An 18,623-nucleotide genomic window follows, 5' to 3' on the forward strand; every position below is an offset into this window, starting at 1 on the left:
GAAATCTGTAGAGGGGCCCAATTTCCACCCTTGGCTACAATCATCCAAACACAGCACTTTCTGACAGATTGCATGGATGACAGTGCAGGTAGAATTTTGGAGGAGCACCTCCAAAATGCATTGTATTTTTGTTTTTAAACTCGGTCTTAAATAAATGATTCTTACTGGCCCTGCATAGACTACGCATTGATAGCATGTGGCTGAAAAGGGCACTAGAAGTACCAGAGAATACTGAGTCTTCAAACAAACAGCAATCACACAAAAATGTTCAGGCAATGCACAGGAAGTCTCCATCAGAACCGCCCCCCCCCCCAAACCCCCCCAACTTTTCTTGATTGCTTTTAGTACCACTCTTTAAAGCTTCTTGAAGACCTTGATCCTACTCCAGCTGAAAGATTTTCTATTGACTTCAGTGGGAGCATGCCCCCTCTAACCTCAAGAACAGACTTTACAGAGCAATGGAAAAATATATATGCTGAGCATTTGTGCACAGGTTCCTAAATAACACACACAAGGAAACAAAATAGGAAAACAAAACGGTCACTAGGCCACATTATATTCCCTTTTCTCCATTCTGTTCACTGCCAATACACAATGCAAAATTTATCCTCTGTAACTCATTAAAAGCAAAGTGACTGAAGGCATCTTTTAAGGCAATTGTGTAGTGAAGTTAAAGGCCACTTGGTGTCAACATTTGTTTCAAGTTATACATTGTACACGGTTCCTTCAAAATAGCTTAGTAAGGAGGCAGATTTGGATATTGGTAATGATATTCCTGCTGCATAGAAAAAATAAAATAAAAAGGGATGTTTGTTCGCTGACTGTGGCAATTTCCGTGACATGGTGCCTTGTGCTTGATGCTTCTTAGTAGGGTGTGCAAGGCAGCCAAGAGTCATTTAAAAACATGTGTTGTTTGTCTCTGAAAAATAAAAGTAAGGGAACACTAATAAAAGCTGCACTGCCTGAAATTAGGCTGAGCAGTTTGAATCCATGTTTCTGGAGGGTATTTGGAAAGCTGGGATAGCCTGCAAAATAAAACTAAAAATTTATTCCTACTACCTACTGCAAAGAAGTACTTTACCTCTAGTACATTTCCACCGGAAAATAAGCCCCTTTATCATAATATTAATCAGATATCAATGTCCCTCTTAGAAGCTCTACATACAGTTCAAACTGAAAGTGTGAACTTTGAGCTCTTGAAAGTTAAAGTAAATGGAGGCTAATGGGACATCATGGCTGCTGTCCCCAAAGGCAAAAGAAGACCTGCTTTCATAGTTCACCAAGAAATCAAACCCACAGCAAAACACATCCCAGCACAGAGTGTGAATGTCTTCCACATCTTACATCTGGCACAATTCAGTGTATGCTCCCACACAGGAATAAAGGATTTGAGACACAAAGATATATTTCTTTTTTGTATCTTGGTTTCTGTTAGCTTTGGAACCATGTAACGAAGGGCATGACTGACAATGGGTCAGATTCTGCATCCTATTGATGAACTAGTGCTTTGGACTTCAATACAAAAGGTATTACTTCACATGGGTCAGAGTGGCAGAGGAACTCATGTTAAGGCACCAATCAACTAGTCAAGAGGCTAGATCCAATGTATATCAAAGACAAGTGAAAAGCATGAACTGACAACAGAGAGTCAGGCCTAAGCTCTGCCAAAGAGGCAGAACAGGATGCCAAGTTTGTGAAAAAAACTCTAAATTTTAAATACAGGTAAAGTAAAACAAATAACCCAACCTAAACTAGTTTTGTAGATAAAAACCCCATATCTTACTATTATTTAAATTATTATTAGTAGTAGTTTTTAAAAATACCCAGTTCAGGAAGTTCTTGCCTCTTTCCAAGTGCCATGAGCTAATTTCCTTTCTGAACAAAAATATAGGTAAGCATAAAATACAAAAATATACATTTTAAGCAGTAGCAAAATTTGAATAAAAATTTTAAATTGCTCAAGGAAATAATTACATGTGCACATGCACACACTCTGTCTCAAAATGGTATGAATGAAAAAGGAAACAGTAGCCTTAAAACTTCTAACAGCGTTAGCAGGCATGACTGCAATTAACTTCATTTTAGCAACTAGGAGTGTTATCAGTTTGGCTTCCTTATCAAAAAGAAGTAAATGTTACATATCGCAGGCAGTCTTCAAGAAGTATAAATTGTCTGCCAGACAGTAAACATGTTCATATGTTCACAAAAGAGGGAAGAGTTCCTAAGCTTACATACTTCCATATTCATAGAGGTCTTTAATTCTCCCCATGAACAAAGAGCAGTTTGGTTCCAAATGCCTGCAAGTCCAGGAAGGCCTCACCATCCCTCTTCTCCATCCCAGCCCAGTCCTCCATCCAACAAAGCACTTAAGTCTACAAGGATAAGCTTTAAATTTGAGCAAACATTTTAGCTGTTTTGCTGGACTGAATGCACGTGCAGCCCACACCTCCTAAAAGCCTCTCTTGCCAATCAATAACCAGAGCTACATGTACAAACGCATTCAGGGCCAGACCAGTTGACACAGCAGCAGAGAGCATGTAAATAGCTGTTGAGGGATTATGCCACTTACTTAAATCATTAACAAGAGGATACTGCAAACACAAGACATAAGTGATCCCCCAGAATGACATTTCTAGAAGACTTCCAGAAAACAGAGAAGGATCAAGGCAATCCTCCTGGCCCTAAATATGCCAGTGGACACCTGTATTCTCACATGGAAAGAAATTAGGTTCATTTCTGAACAACTCTGTAAGAATGAAGTCTGAGATACAGACTCCAAGGTTGATACATTTACAGTAAAAGCCTTTCATAGTAAAACACATGAAAACATCCTGAGGCCTTATTTTCAAACATGATTAACTTAAGAACTAGAGAAAAATCCATGTGGCTTCTATGCAATTATTAAGAAAGACTGCCAATTTTCTGAAGTGTTCAGTAGTTTGTGAATGCAGTACTTTTTGGCCCTTGGATCTGCTCTGAAGCCAGCTCCTTTTATTTTTCATATTATTTCCCATGAGAGCATACAGTGAAACTCAAAATTAATGTGAAGTGTCATGTTTGCAGAACAGAACAAAGTGAGTTCTGATACCAAGCTCCCAGTATTCTGCTTACTAACATCCCAATAAAGGAGCAGATAGTTTATAAAACGATTCTGAAAAATTAACATACACCCCTAAAAATAAGCAAAAAAGCTAAGGTAAAAAAAGGGGTCGGAATGGGGAGCTAGGCTTATATTTTCTCAAATTGTTTTCTCCGTAACTCTTACTCTGTGCTTCTTCAGAAAATAATTTCAGTATGCAGCCAACACTCAGAAAGTTTTTCCAGCAGACACTTAAGAAATTTTCTGGCACAGCCAGAAACCTACCATATGGGCCAGTCCTGCTCTCCCTGAGCACAGCAGGAGTTTGGTCACTGTAATCACTGAAGACAAGCTGGTATCTGAACATAAAATTTTCTTTGGGTAATTTATGGAAACTTTAGATGTGAAACATAAGCAGTTTCCTCCTATAGCACCCAACCACACAGCAAGCTTACGTGAACAACAAATAGCACAGAGAACAAGGAAGTCAACGAAGAGTGTTGAAGCAAGGCTGGAGAACTATCCCTGTTGCAAAGACTGCAGTCACTTTTACAGAAATCACAAGTGGTTACACTTTGCATTACTTCTGAATTGTAGCTTCTCACCGCTCTTCTCCCTGTTCAGAAAGGTTAGCTAACATTAGTTAATGAACTTCTGAGAATTGTCCAAAATTTAGAAACTCATAATGTACTTTAAAAGGAGTTTGATACAGACTGTTCATCTTTCCTTCTAGAAATATATACTTGTAATGAACCAAACTTCTGAAATGTTACATGATTTCCAGTGGAATCCAACCTGCAGAAAGAGAACTATGCCTTTAATTCAAGTTCAATACCCACAGCTTGGACAATGTTAAAAAACCACAGCAACTTATAGCTGTACATCTTGGGAAGAGAAAGATCTTAAACAGATTAGCTTCACAAAGAAAGCATTTTTTAAGGATGCACTAAACTCTAATGCAGACCAAGTCATACACTGCAAAACATTTCCTCAACTGTGTGTTTAAACTTAGAGATTAAGGTTTGTTCTTTTCACAAAGCACCAAAATGTTCTCAATACAGTCATTCAAAGGCTTGGAGAAAGGTGCACATTCATAGACTCCAACTCAATTGTTAGACCTGATCTGTTCAGAAATCTTGGTCAAACACTTAATGCGGAACTTTTCTGCTACCTACTGAGGCTCCTCCACGATACAAGAACTCTGATCTTTTACCTGGCAGGTTACTGACTATGACTTTTAAGAGATGGGTCTTTCATAGCTGAGGCTTTTTCTCACTAGTTCGTCTGGGAGCATCAGCTTCCTGAATCTGGGGCTGCCCACCTCACCTAGCTCCGTCTTCTGTATTTTGCTCACAAGCTTTCCGAAGGGTTGCTACAGAGCCAAACAGACTAAGAGCCTGGAAAGCCATGCATGTTTCAGAAAGATCAATACATGCTAACTGTTTACACAACAAGCTTTTGCAAAGTTTCATTTCCCTTGTGGGTTTTGTGGTTTGAAGATTTTGATTCCAACTAAGGCACTGCAAATATTTTAAGTGAAATGAAATTCAGTCACCTTTCAAGCCTTAGATTAAAAAAAAAAGTTTGATGTATCTTTACAGGGCATAACACTTCCAGACAGTGACACCCAGCTAGCTCTGAACAGTCAGATAACAGAAGCAGCACAGTCATTTGAACATGCTGGGTAGCTGTGTATATTAACCCTGGCAGAGCTCCTTGCTAGCACTGCTATATTAGCATCCAAGCCAGTTCTTATGCCTAGGTCAGTTGTAATATCTACTAACTTGAAACACCTTTTTTGATAAATGCCAGAGCATAAGGGCTCTCTAGACACCTCCTAGCTTGAATATGAAGCAATTTATCAGGCCTGAATCTGACTGTAACTATCATAAAATACACACATACAACTTGGGTCACCAGCTATGGTAGCAATGGAAAATAACGGTATAAAATAAGAGCACATTTTTGTATTATACAGAATGGAGTTCTCTCAGGAGAACTCAGAATCATGGCATACATACATATATTGACTGATAATATGTCTATGCTATGTAATAATAGAAGTGGTCACTTGTAAAATAATATCGGAAGCAATCTTTTTCTTTATTTAATGTTAAAGCCTTCTATTTCAGCTAAATTCACAGCATTATTTTGTAAAAACTTTACTCCATAAGGTTATTCATTCATATCCCTAAACGAATATTTATTTATTGAAAATTCACGGATATTAAGTTAATTTAAACAAATTAACTGTATTTATACATATTCATTTGTATGTGGGTTTTTATACATACATTAGCTTATCTAATAGCTTTCTTATAAAAGGCTAGGTCCTGAATTCTTCTCCCAGACATTGAAGCATGTAGAAATTAATTTTAGCCACTGATTCGGTATGTTATGAGTCTATCTCAAATAAAAATTGCTCCAACTGTCCAACCGCTAGGACTTAAAACATGTTTTAGGTTAATGGACAGCTTAGTTACATCCACTAATTTACTATTTTAGTTTTATTTCTATGATTCAATAAACATTTCAGCCTACAAAAAATAAAAGTGATCTTCATCTAGCTAAAGTAGTACACATCATAGTGTATTTGGCTGTCTTCTGTCTTACACTAAAACAAAGCAACATGAAGAAAAACACCTATACAACGTTTTTATGCTTTATCTCAAAACAAGCCCTAATTCTTATTAATGTTTCAGCTGGCTGGTGTAAAGAAAATATCTCTACTTCTTCTTCAGCAGCTTGTAATCCTTTGTTTCTCACTTTGCCCAGGAGCTTTGTACACTGCTGCCTTTCTCTAAAACACACTCCACACCAAAAAAAGAACTTTGAAATTGTTTTTGCTATGTACATCTTTTTTACATAACTGTTGAAATAAAAACATTGGCATTCTCTCCAGTGAAGGACTCTTAAATTAAACAAGAAACAGATGGAAAAGCTACTTGAAAGATAATCATCATCTTGGTAAGTGAACCACAGTGAAGTTCCTGCTTCATTTTGGTAGTTTTGGGAACACTTTGGGCCGGATTGAAGCCAATTTATACCAGCTGACATTAAGTTATGACAATTCATCCCAGCTGAGGAACCAACCCATTAGGACTACAAAAATGTATAAGAGGGAAAACTACTATTTGTTAGAACTCTTGGCACATCAAAGTCCAAAAAGGTTGCTGTGACCTCAAAAAAAGTAAATTTCAGTGCAATGCGGCTTTCTCTTTGCTAAAATCTGTCCTGTTAACATTCATGGGAAGAAACTTTTTTCAATTTCAGAATCACCAAGATCCATTTGGAATGACTAACACTTACTAGGTTCATAGTAATCCACTATAGTCACTGAGGCACCTTGGGTATTTGCCACTTTGAAGTCTCTCACAGCCGGAATATCCACGCAAACCTGTGTTTCATTTAGCTAGAAAAATAGAAGAGAAACATCCTGAGAACCCTAGTGATGGTGGTTTTGTGGAAGGAAGAACTTGTTACTTGATGGGAGACCCAACCTCATTTCTAAAGGCTTAGAGTCTGGATACAGATAAATATGCTTATCTCATTTGTAGTCATTTTGGCCAAAATACAGACTTCTTAAAAAGTTTGCTTACTTGTACATGATTTTACAAGAGGTATAATCTAAAAACCTCTTACAAATATAAGTGAGTTGTACCTATGCAACCAGCCTCATTAATAAAAGTGGAACTATTCACTCAATGTGAATAGCAGATGGTGAATTCCCCAAAGAATATAATCATGATGTCTTTCTGAAATTAATTCAGACAATGACTGAGTCAGGATTAGCATCACTGCAGATGCATTTTTTTTCATTATTTTCAACTTACAGAGTCTAAGTATAGGTTGACTTTTCCATTGTCCTTTTCCATCTTCTTAACTGTATTGTCTAATGCAATGAAATCTGGTGACACAGAGAAACCACTGAGTAAACCAACCTCCATAAGAGCCATGCCACTACTGGAAGCTGCACCAGAAGCCAGGTACCTTTTCAAAACATAAAGACAAGGAAATTTTAGTGGAAATACAACAGTTCTCTACCCAAATAAACTGTTTCATCATTAAATCTCAACAATGGAAGAGATAATACTTAAGAATACTTAAAAACAAATGGAAAAAAATGCCATCAAGAAAATTGCTAACGATAAAGAGATAGTAATTTATTTCTCTATTATTCTGCCTGACAATTTCAACCACATGGGCAAAAGTAAGTTTAGCACTGAGAAAACTACAGTATAGCAATCACATGAGAGCATAATTCTGACCACACTGACACCAATAGGACCCTTTCCATGGGCATCTATAAGTGCAGGTTTACATCACAAATATGCAACAAATATCAAAATTTAATGCATGTTTCAAAAAAGGCAATTCAGAAACCATTGTAGGAACTCTTGAACTGCAACATTCATATGGAGGCATTCTTTGTTTTTGCTTTTATTCATTTTTGGAGGGTGGGATAAAGGTATAAACCAAAAAATCTCCCAAACTTTTTCATATATCTCCTTCTCTGGAGATATTCAAAACCTGCCTGGACGTGATCCTGTACAATGCGCTCTAGGTGACCCTGCTTGAGTGGGGGGGGTTGGACTAGACGATCTCCAGAGGTCCTTTCCAACCTCAACCATTCTGTGATCCTGTGATTCTGTGATTCTTAGATATAGACTGATGGTTCTCTTAACAGAGTCATCATTACATTATTTCTCCAAGCTCCAGTCCTAAAATGCATAGCCATGTTATTCATCCAGTTTTGGAAAAAGAAAATTTAGTAAGTTGAGTTCCTTCGGTTCTCCCAAATAATGCTTATTATCACATCTCTTCCCAATTTGAGAATCAGATGCTGGACTAAAAGGCTTTGCTCTATTAAGCAAGCTTAACATATCATGGTACACAACAGAACTATCAAAATATATTTATGGTTTTCTGTGCTACATGTAACACTTATAGGTCTTGCAAAAGATTGTATTGTTTTAAATAAAGTAGGTGGCAGAAGAGTTTTTTCGCCACTTGGCATCGAAGGTAAATGACTATTGTTATACTATAATAGCAGTGACTCCAAACTGCATTTTGAATGCCTGACAGTAGTTGAAAGTGATTGAATAAAACTATTTCTTTGTAGAGTTGGATGGTTTAAAAAAAGGGACGACTTGCTTTCAAAGCAATGCTATTAAGCCTGGCAGCATGGCTGATTGAACACAGATATGACTTTGAAAGAAATACAGCACAACTTCTGACTTCAGTTGGCTCATGAGATTAGAAAGAAATGAAACCATCTGTTGGATGATGTGCTATGCCAGAGTAGCTGCTATTGAAAACAAATAACTGAATTGGAACTGGATGTAATTATATCTGTATAATTACCAATGAGAGGGGAGAAAAATACCAAAGCTGTCTAGTGAGCCTGGGGTACCACCAAAATACCAGTAGGTAACCCAGCCAGCATGGTATTTCCAAGAAGTGAATAAGATATATCCCTAGAAGTTACAAGGATCTGGCTTTCTAAATAAACAAGAGAGACTGCTTAGAGGGAAGGTCCTGATATTGTCTCTTCAACTCCAGGGTCTCTTAAAAGAAAATAAATCATGCAAAAAAGGAGAATGGCTAGTAAGAGAAAGAAGAAGCAAGACTTGAAACTTTTATCTTAACAGAACTGAGAATATTCTGAGTTGCATTTTATGTTTCAGCACATAAGCAGTATGAGGTCTGTATGAGACCCTCCCATAGATGGTGCAAAGATGAGAGAAAAGTCCAATATTAAGCTAATGAATGCAGGAAGCATAAAGAAGAGAGTGAGTAGAAGCACCAGCAATCAGTTTCCCATTCCTGGAAATGGCATGTGGGTGACAAAACCAACCAGAGAAGAAAATGACACTCCTGGGTATGTGCTTTACAGACAGTGAGGCCACTCTTCTGACCAAGAGTCTGTTCAAATTCAATGAGACATCATATGATCCAGTGTCAGAAATGATACCCAGTTAAGATGACCATGGCCAATCACTAACTATCAAGCTGGCTGAAACAAAGTGGAATATTCTGTGGATTAGAGATAGAAAAAAACTGCAAAGCTGCAGTATCCATTACCTGACTGTGCATACCCACAGGTAGCTAAACTGGTTGAGATTTCAGCGGTGTTTCTGGATTTACCTGCTTTGGCTTCTGTACCAAAAAGTCACATATGTTGTACAGATTAAAAGACCAACTTTAAACTAATTCAGTAATTTAATAATGTGCGTATTATATAGGATATATTGAGGAGAAAAAAAAATGGTGACCAGTCTGTCAGGTCAAGCAACCTGAGACCAAGTCTCAGCCTACAGAATAGAAACACAGAATTACTAGAATTTATACTGGCCCACTTTCCATGCTACAGTTGATGGATCTTGATATTCCAAATATTCTCCTGGGGAGGTTTTATAACACTGTTAGTTCTTCCTCTATTCTTTAAACACTTTCCAGTAAAACATCAGCCTAGAGCCTTCCAAAAGAGCAGAGAGATGGGTTCCTTCTTGTCTTTATTCCTGAATCAAAGTTCTTAGACAGAAAAAGAAGATCAGGATGCTCAGCCAAACTTATCCCAGGCCAGTCATGTAAGCCCTTTACATGTCAGGAGTTAGTGGTAGACTTTAAAAAACTGTTGACACTTCATAGAAAACTTTAAAAGAGAGAAAAAAATTCTATTTCTATTCTAACAGCTCTCATGTATTCTAGTGTCCCTGCCCACCATCTGTATCACTGAATTGGTTACCAGAAACACATGCATGAAAACAGGACTCTGGCTTTGTTCCTGCTGGTTATTTCCCAAATTAAATCAATCCTCTCTGTACTGACATCATATTCACTATGGTTGATTATTTGCACGACGGTGTCACCTAGAGGCCCCAACTCTAGTCACAGCTTCCTTGTGTTAGGCAGAGCATAATACATAGTCCTAGCCATAAGGATTTTAAACTTTAAATAAATAACAAAAAAAGGATGTTGAAGAAAGGAATGCAAGAGTAAACATGGTAGATCAGGTGGTACTTTGCAAATCTTGTGTTTACAGGGAACCCATTATAATGTCACAAGAAGAAAAAAGTTTTTCAAGAGGCAGTATTTGGGAAATACAGATGAGATCACAAAATACAAAGAGTGTATCCACCTCAACATCCTTGTAGATAATAGAAGATAAAAGATATAAAAAATGTAAATAGACATATATATACATAGATACAACATCCTACAGGGTTTTCTGTGAAATATGCATGCTTTTTAACCACAACAAAATGTGCCAACTGAGAAAACTGAAATAGAAAAGACATCTACTTGCATGGCAAGCTAAAAGGTGGCAGAAAAGCAGTTAAAGAAACAACTTTGTTTAATGGCTAGCTGACTTAAGAATATGAGATAGAACTGTTCAGTGTCACCTGTTCATAGGTGATCCAATTTCTATTTACGTTAACATCTGATGGCTGTTCTGTGGTCTCTGAAATGATGCTTCTACAATCTCAGATCACTACTTACTAGGTGTTTACTGAACAAGACAAATCTTCCCAGATGCACCCCCCCATCCCTTATTCAGCAGAAAGAATAGAATTAGATTGACCTGAAAACTCATCACCTCTTTCAACTCTAGAATGGTACTTACATTTTATTACTGACATCATAAATATAAGATATAAAGGTAAATGAAAGACTACAAAGATAACTGCGGAGTAAGACAAATCTCAGCTGAATATGTCATTATGTAGACATGGATTTTGACCCAGAGGCGTAAGTGTTCCAAGTAAAGTTTATTAACAGAGATGACCAAAGAATGATTACTTCTATTTCATGATAATTTCAGAACTTCAGAATTTGCTTCTGTTGTTACAAAAAGAAAATATCTACTTCTAGATCAAAAGCAAAGCATGAAAGGTAAGTAATGGGCAGTATTCACACTGTGGAAGCCACTGGTTGAATTTTCTAGTTTGCCCACAGTTCTCCATATAGCTAAGAAGCACTTGCACCAAAAAGGTCTCTGAGCTTTGTATTTCACACAAATTTTTCCATATACTTCTAACATCTAGGGAACCACCATCCTTAACGCATGCCAATACAAAAATATGACTGACCAGTGACAACTTTGCACAAGAGATCTATTCAGAGCTATCAAACTATAACTATAGTATTTATTGACCTATGAATTGCTTCTTAGTTTAATTATTGCTGGTTTTTAAGAAGTAATTATTTTGCTCTGTTTAGTTATACATTTATATACAGTGCTTTAGTAAATCTGTACAAACAAATGGAAAATTTAACTCATCTTTATATATATAAATGCTTCATAGACAAAGAGATGCATGAGATGCCCCAGTTGAATTACCTACCTTGTGCATACGTTCACAGTCAAATGGTTTATATCATCTTTGTTATCCTTTACCTCAACATTCAAGTCAAAGGCTTCTTGGTTTTGGACAGATTTTAGCCTCTGATCAGTGTGTTTTGTGTTGTAAATAATATTGAGCTGTAGATTACAAATAGAGACATTAGATGATGTAAGTGAAGCAAAACTATGTGGTCAAAAACATTAAGTTTGTAACAGTAGAACTCCAGAGAAATGACCACATGAGAAGGGTACAATGCCCTTGTTTCTGACAGCTGGACACATGAGACTCACAGGAAGTCTCAGAAAAAAATATACTTTCTGAGCATTTTGTAATGCAGCAGTACCAACGCAATTAGCAGGACACAGCTGAGCCAAACATGAAGGAGTTCTAGGACATCCAGTAATTTTCTTCCTAGTTGCTTTCTGCTGGTTTACAATATGTGCAGCTACTTCCTGTCAGCATGAAACAGGATGAAGGAAGGAAGCCTTCAGAGAGTGATACCCATCGGGTTAAAAAGAAAGACTGAATATGAAAGCAGTGCAAGAGCAAATACATAGCGTATGTACTGAATTGTCTTCAACCATCATGTCACAGCATTCATACATTCCAAACTGATGAGGAATAGCACATTACTCCAAGCTCAAAACAATACAGTTGTTATGCACTAAGTAAGTAGCTTCATCCTATGGTTCATTTGTGCAAAGACAAAGCTACAGTCCTTAGACTGCCTCAAGGACAGAGCTCTCGCCTGTTCTGTTCAAGAAATGCCAAGCTCTGCTAAGTGAGGATATATGACAAGTAAGGATGTATGTCCTCTACTGGATGCTGTCCAGTAGAGGACAATAACATTGATATAAAATAGGCTCATCTGTTATGCACAGTTTAAAGGGTTTCCTATTCTTTTAGTGTAGATGTGCAGAAGATGTTTGAAATACATCTTATTTCAGAAGAGTGGTAAAACCAGAAGCCCTTAAAGGTGGTCTGAATAATTAGGAGATAACTTGATTATCTTGACATCCTATGAAACTACCAATGTTGACAGCCAAAGCAGAAATGCTGGATTTGGAATTGAGCAACCGATGAGTACTCTCATATCATCACCCGTAACAGGAAATCAGAGAGTAACAAAAAAAGACTACCCTGCCTACAGAACTTAACCTGTTGGGATAAAGAAATAGCTGAATTATTACCTGCAGTGCTTCATTAAAAAATGCCTTGGTATCAGACCAGAAGATGGCAAATTTGACATCAAATTTTAAACGAATTCAGGGGGTCTAGAGAACTGCGGATATCAAGTAAACTCAGTATCTGTACCAGAAAACATGGTGGAAACTCAACAAAAAGTCAAAATAGTGGACATATGAGTAAATATGATATATTGGAGAATAGCCTGTTGTTGTAAATCTACCAAAGTTAACTGAATTAAGTAAATGAACATGTGGACAAGGGAGCTCTACCTAATATAAGCTCTCTGCATGTTCAACAGGCATGAAGCTGGTTGGCAAGATTGCTAAGCAAAGGTTCTGGAAGAAAATAAGCTGTCAAGGAATAAAGGAATGTTAAAAGTCAGGAACAGAGGGTAGGAATAAATGTTCATACATGAAAGGACTGGAGTCCTAAAAGAATCCGTGCTAGGTGACACTTGATAAACATATCCATAAAAGTTAAACACATCCACTGTTAAACATATCCATAAATGATGTAGAAAACAGGGTGAATACTCACATGATAAGGTTTGCTGATTATACTAATTTATTTGAGGTAGCAAAGATGAGGATTACTGCAAAGAGTTGCAGAATAACGGGGTTTGAACTGACTACTACAATTCAAGAATGAGATCTTGGAGCTGTTGCCCTACGAAAATATCAGTTCCATGTTCAGCAGTGATCATAAAATCAAATAAAATGCTGAGAGCTATTAAGAAAGGAACAGACAAAAAAGCTAGAAACATCACATTAAGCCAAGGTGCAGTTTCTATCCTCCATTTCAAAAAAGATATGGTAGAATCAGAATGGGCACAGATAAAGTTGACTGAGATGATCAAAGGCAGAGAATAGTTTCCATTTAAAGAATGGTAAAATAGATGAAAATTTTTCAGACATGAAAAGGTAAGTTGAAAGAAAGATTCAGTAATGGCAAGAATGATACAGTAGTGATACAGTAAGTAAAACAGTAGAATAATGACCTGCATGGAAAAGATAAACAGGAAACAGTTTTTCATGCAATGCAAGATTACACTATAGAATTGCTTCCCACAGGAGGCTGGAGATGCTAAAAGTGTACACGAATTCAAGGGCAAAATAGATAACTTCATGGAAATCAACCGAGATTTGCTAAGTACACAGAAACAATCCCCAGCTGAAGATCTTCGATAATAAATGATAGGAGGTGGAAAGGACAGTCAGGGAGTATGTTATCTACATTTATCTTGTTCTTACACTCTCCTCTGAGCATCCACTTCTGGCTATTGCTGGAAACAGAACACTGGACTAGACTGAGCTTTGCTCCGACCCAACACAGTCTCTCTTAGGCCTTCTCTCCAAATACATGAACTAGGAGACCAGATTCAAGATGAACAAGAGGTAGTGCTTCTCCATGCAATGCACCATTAGCTGTAGAACTACTCGCCACAAGAAGCTGTCATTGTTAAAAGCTTAGAAAAATTCAAAAAGTGACATATTTGTGGAAGAAAATTTTACCAAGGAAAAGGTCTATTAAGCCAGAGATGACACAATGAGATGACCTGTGGTTTGGGAAGGCCCTGTGTCACAGACTGGTGAAGGGCAGGAGGGTACTTCAGTGAGGTATCACTTCCTGCTTGTCCTGTTCTTGTAGCCTTCCTTGGACATCCTTTCTCTATTGGCCACTACAGGATACAGGATAATAAATTATATCAGTTGTCCCAGTATGTCTGTTCATGTGATATTGGTGGTAAATGCAACATCCCTTTGCTAAAATGTGGTGCAAAGATACCAGGACAACACCTCCGACAGAGGACAAGAGAATGAGTTACTGACTCAGCACATCAGTGAGACTTATCAGAAAGCTCAACTTTCAAAACTTTAGAATGACAAAAACAAATACAATAAATTAAGAAAATATTTACTGTCAAAGATTAGTTGACATTTGTTTGGCAGAATTGTGATTTTCACCAACAATGGAATAGTAAGTTTTCATACCGTTTTCATAAACAAACTCAATCATTATCTGTTCCCTTAGTCATCAAGATAGAACACTGAGAGGGAAAAAAACCTTCTTTGGCTCTGGTAGGAAAATAATCAGAGAGTGGCTCAACTAATTCCCCCAGCAAAACCCCAGTGTGTACTTTGCTTGGCTAATGAAAAGGGAATGAAGGAGGTTTCTAGAAAATCACAGTCCCTTTAGAACAGTGCCTGGCAGCAAAAGGAAAACTGTCAGTTCAAATTTAAAGGTACAGCAGGGGGTGGCCCAAGTTACATGCTAGCAAGTCAGTGCAAACAGTCTTTTGATTTCTGACTCTGCTTTTGCTGCCACATCTCTGCCTCCTTGATATGAAAGTTATGCCCTGTCTTTTAGTCTACAGATATATAACTCCCATCACCCTGCCCAGCATTCCTGAATTTAGCATGCTGTATGTGAGTATAGAGCCAACTTTGTACAGACACTCAGAACAATAGTGGTGTGGTAGTGAGGACATACCCCATATGACTGTTCTGCAGAAGGTAGTACCAAGCAAATCTAGAAGTCTGCCAATTAAAGGCTTGTAGAAAGTTTGGTAAAGGCAAGCTGGCAGTGCCTCCACAATTTGCAATCACAAAAACAAATCTGTTTTAACTTTTGCCAGAAAAGCAAATAAATGAGCATTTACTGCCAATGCACGACATCTGAAACTATATATCGAACATGTCAATCAGGTAGTACTTTCATGGAATATGTTACCGTTGTTAAGTTCAGGCTTTCCTTTCCTGATTTCTCATGACAATAAAGAAGAAATCTTTTTTCACAATGCAAAGATTTTAATTAAAACTTCCTTCTTTGATACATAGTTAACTTGGGGACAGGAAGGCTGTTATATGGAACTAGCATTAAATTAACAAAACAAGCAATTGCATTTCTTCTTAATCTTTTTAAGATGCAGTTGCCAAAACTGAAGGCAAAACTGGTCCAGTCTTGTCATACTGCAATCAGTTCTGGTAAGAAGCCCAAGAAGAAGAACTTAAAAGTTAATCTTCTGCATGTAAGAGATGCTTGTAACAGTACCGGATCCAATCAATGGCAGTAGGTGGAAAAGTGAACTTATACTCCCCTAATCCATGTCTCTTTCCTCTCCTTTTTGTTCTTCAACTAGCAATGTAAATGTACTTAACTGAGGGCATGAGTTCAGTGAAATATTTTCAGCAGATTCTCGCTCTCCATTTTCCTATCCCTTTTTGATTAGTTAGTATCCACTCAGAAACTGCAATGGAGAAATATGTATCCATTTCACAGTATATCTTTTTCAGTACCGTCACACTGACTAACACTCAATCCTTTATCTAATTCTAGTGAAAAAAGCTGAGTGGAAAAAAAGATCAGTGATTTTCACTAACAAGCAACAGGTGATTCTCAGTTTTTTTCTCACTCCCTTTGCCTACCAAAGATATAGCCTATGCCCACTCTTTTCCTCTGTCATTTGAGAACTACTGGTTTAGCTGTCACTCAACATATGAACTGAGTTTATTCTGAAAGGGGATGGCAGAGAGGAAAGTGATGTCAGCCAACAACTGTCCTGACACAGAGAAGGTGAGAGATAGAGCTCTCTCCAGAGAGCCCTCCATACACAACCAGGAGATCCAAGAGATCTTGCTCATCAGTCCACTTTGCCCATAACCATCCTCCTTGATCCTGTCAGCCCTCCCCTCACTGCTAGCCCTGGATTTCAGTAGCACCCTCCTTTGTCCCAGAAGGCATGGGCCATGCCAAATGGTTGAGGCACTTGCCAAGCCCAGCCCACAGTGGTTCATCCAGTTAAGAGATGTTTCTTCCAAGACTTTCAGCAGGCCACCTAGAGAAGATGACTTCTTCCACTCCTTTGTCTAGAGGGTCCCTTTCATATACCCTCTCCCTATAACCATGCTCTCCTTCCCCTTGCAGAATTAGAGCCTTAAGACATCCATAGTATTTGCCCACATAATGAAGGGATGAGCTAGGAGACTTTTTTGACAGCAGGACCACAAAACTACAAATAAATGTCTGCTCTTGCAGTTATATTGTCCAAAATAAATATATTTTATGAGATCCTGCAGGGTTGTGAGTGAACACACAGCCAACTTGCACACAACAGAGAGTGAGGTTTCACAAAAAAACAATTTTTTTAAGAATCCATTCTGTTTGGAAAGGCTTTTCCATTAATGGACTGAATCTTGTGCTTTGTGATATTTAAATGAATTACTGTTTTGACACGCTACATTTGGCCAGAAAGTCAAATCGCAGAACAGTGAATTTCACCACTGTACTTTGGCGGGTCTAAGACAATGAAACCCAGCTGAAGAAATGTGCTTGCAATGTCATATGCTATCTGATTTATTAAATGAGACCCAGATCTAACTTGTGTCTGTGAAAAAGAAAAATCTCATTCAAATAGCATCAGTGTTCTTTTTTAAGAATAGCAGACCTGTCAAAGGAAGCAGAAGGAAAGAGCTGGCCCTGTCTAAGAAAAGTTTTTGGAGAAACTACTCCAGTGTGTTAAGTACAATATTTGGAAACAAGTCACAGCATCTCTGCCTCAAAGCTGCAGGAGAAAACACAACAGCACAGTGACTTAAATGAAGTAGATAACCTGGCATTGGTTTCTGAACACCAGTTATCTGGTAGCATGTTAGAACTGTATAACAAACCAGGAACTTAAACCATGCTGCTATACATCCCTGAGGAGCCCTCTAACCCCTGAGTTAAGTACTGGCTAGTCTGTGTGCAAGAGCTCTGCTTGGTCTTCACCAGACATGCTGATTTGAATGTGAAATTCCCCTATTGGCAAAAGTTTAATTGAAATCTTCCACAGAAGGCAATCATTTCAATAAATCAGCATCTTCCAGCATGAAACAATTTGCTGAAAAGTTTCTGATCTGCTCTCCTGACAATTAGTTGACCGAATATCAGGGAGTATTTTTCAACAATGATTAAGTTTAAGCAGTCTTAACTGTTCTGGAACCCCACTCTGCTACATTACACACACACACGCACACACTTTGAAATGACAGATGTGTAAATGCAGTCTTGCTGACGTGTTCATTCCTATCTTGGCCAACAGGTCTGAACCTAAAATATACTCTGAAACATTTGAGCTTTGCTGTAAACATCATTTGCACTTCTGGGAATGAATAAACAATGGTAATGATTTACATCACTGTGGGTTTTGCAGACTGGTGCTGAATGAATGAGGTATATCTGTAGCTGCTGTTCATTGCTAATAGGCAGTTGTGAAAGTTTCTTTGTAAAAGTTCTTATCCAAGAGAGTATTTATTAAACTATCAGTGTGCTTTTTTGTTCCCCAGATGCGCAAGAACACTGAAGCAAAGGTCAGATTAGAAGGAATTTGAGATTGAATCTGATCTGGCTTAAAACTTTGGGTCCATTAAGGTGGCTTAAGTTCAGTTTTCCCAAGTATGACTAGTAGGCATCTACTCGGAACTCTGCCCAGTTTTGTGATAGACTCACCAACTATCAGTTTATCTATATACTTGTAGGAAAACAAAAATTAGTCTCTCATGCTTAGCAGAGACTAGTATTTCCGTATTATCTATTGCTCTAGCTTTTCAGATGTCTTTTCTTTCATCCATTTGGTTCTAAACCACTATTATCAACAGGACAGAAGGTAAGAGAGACCCACTAGTGGTCATATCAAATCAAATCCAATATTGTCTTCTTCTCATACAATATTTCTCAAAGTGTTACTGAAAATCTTGAAGGGAGGCTTTCTTCAGGACATAATCTCTGTTACTGGGGAGAGCTAGAAGTTGAAAAGCATAAAAGCACTGCTTGCTAATTCCAAAGACAACATGTACTGATCGCAGCTTAATTTGTTTAAACTTAAATAAAGATGTTGGAATTTTTACCACTGACACACAGGACTGGCAGAGAGGGGATCACTATACCCTTTCAGTCTTCCCATCCCCACTCTTTGGCTGATCCTAAGCATCTGCTTTTGGCAAGTTTCAGTAACTTTTTATTGTCTTTTA

At 37.8% G+C, this 18,623-nt stretch overlaps 1 protein-coding gene across 1 annotated transcript in view; it reads right to left on the reverse strand.

The window, feature by feature from the left end:
- Positions 1 to 3,277: 3,277 nt before the first annotated feature.
- The window catches only part of CD109 (CD109 molecule), an 88,876-nt gene continuing 73,530 nt past the window's right edge, over positions 3,278 to 18,623 (reverse strand). Inside the window, exons 30-33 of the mRNA XM_067294821.1 lie at positions 11,428 to 11,564; positions 6,913 to 7,069; positions 6,389 to 6,491; positions 3,278 to 3,695 (exon numbers count right to left, since the gene is read on the reverse strand). Coding sequence (XP_067150922.1) covers positions 3,505 to 3,695; positions 6,389 to 6,491; positions 6,913 to 7,069; positions 11,428 to 11,564 — 588 coding nt within the window. The 3' untranslated portion in view covers positions 3,278 to 3,504. The remainder of the gene's footprint in view (positions 3,696 to 6,388; positions 6,492 to 6,912; positions 7,070 to 11,427; positions 11,565 to 18,623) is intronic.

This window comes from Apteryx mantelli, chromosome 3, assembly GCF_036417845.1.
Source record: "Apteryx mantelli isolate bAptMan1 chromosome 3, bAptMan1.hap1, whole genome shotgun sequence".
In the NCBI taxonomy this organism is placed as follows: domain Eukaryota; kingdom Metazoa; phylum Chordata; class Aves; order Apterygiformes; family Apterygidae; genus Apteryx; species Apteryx mantelli.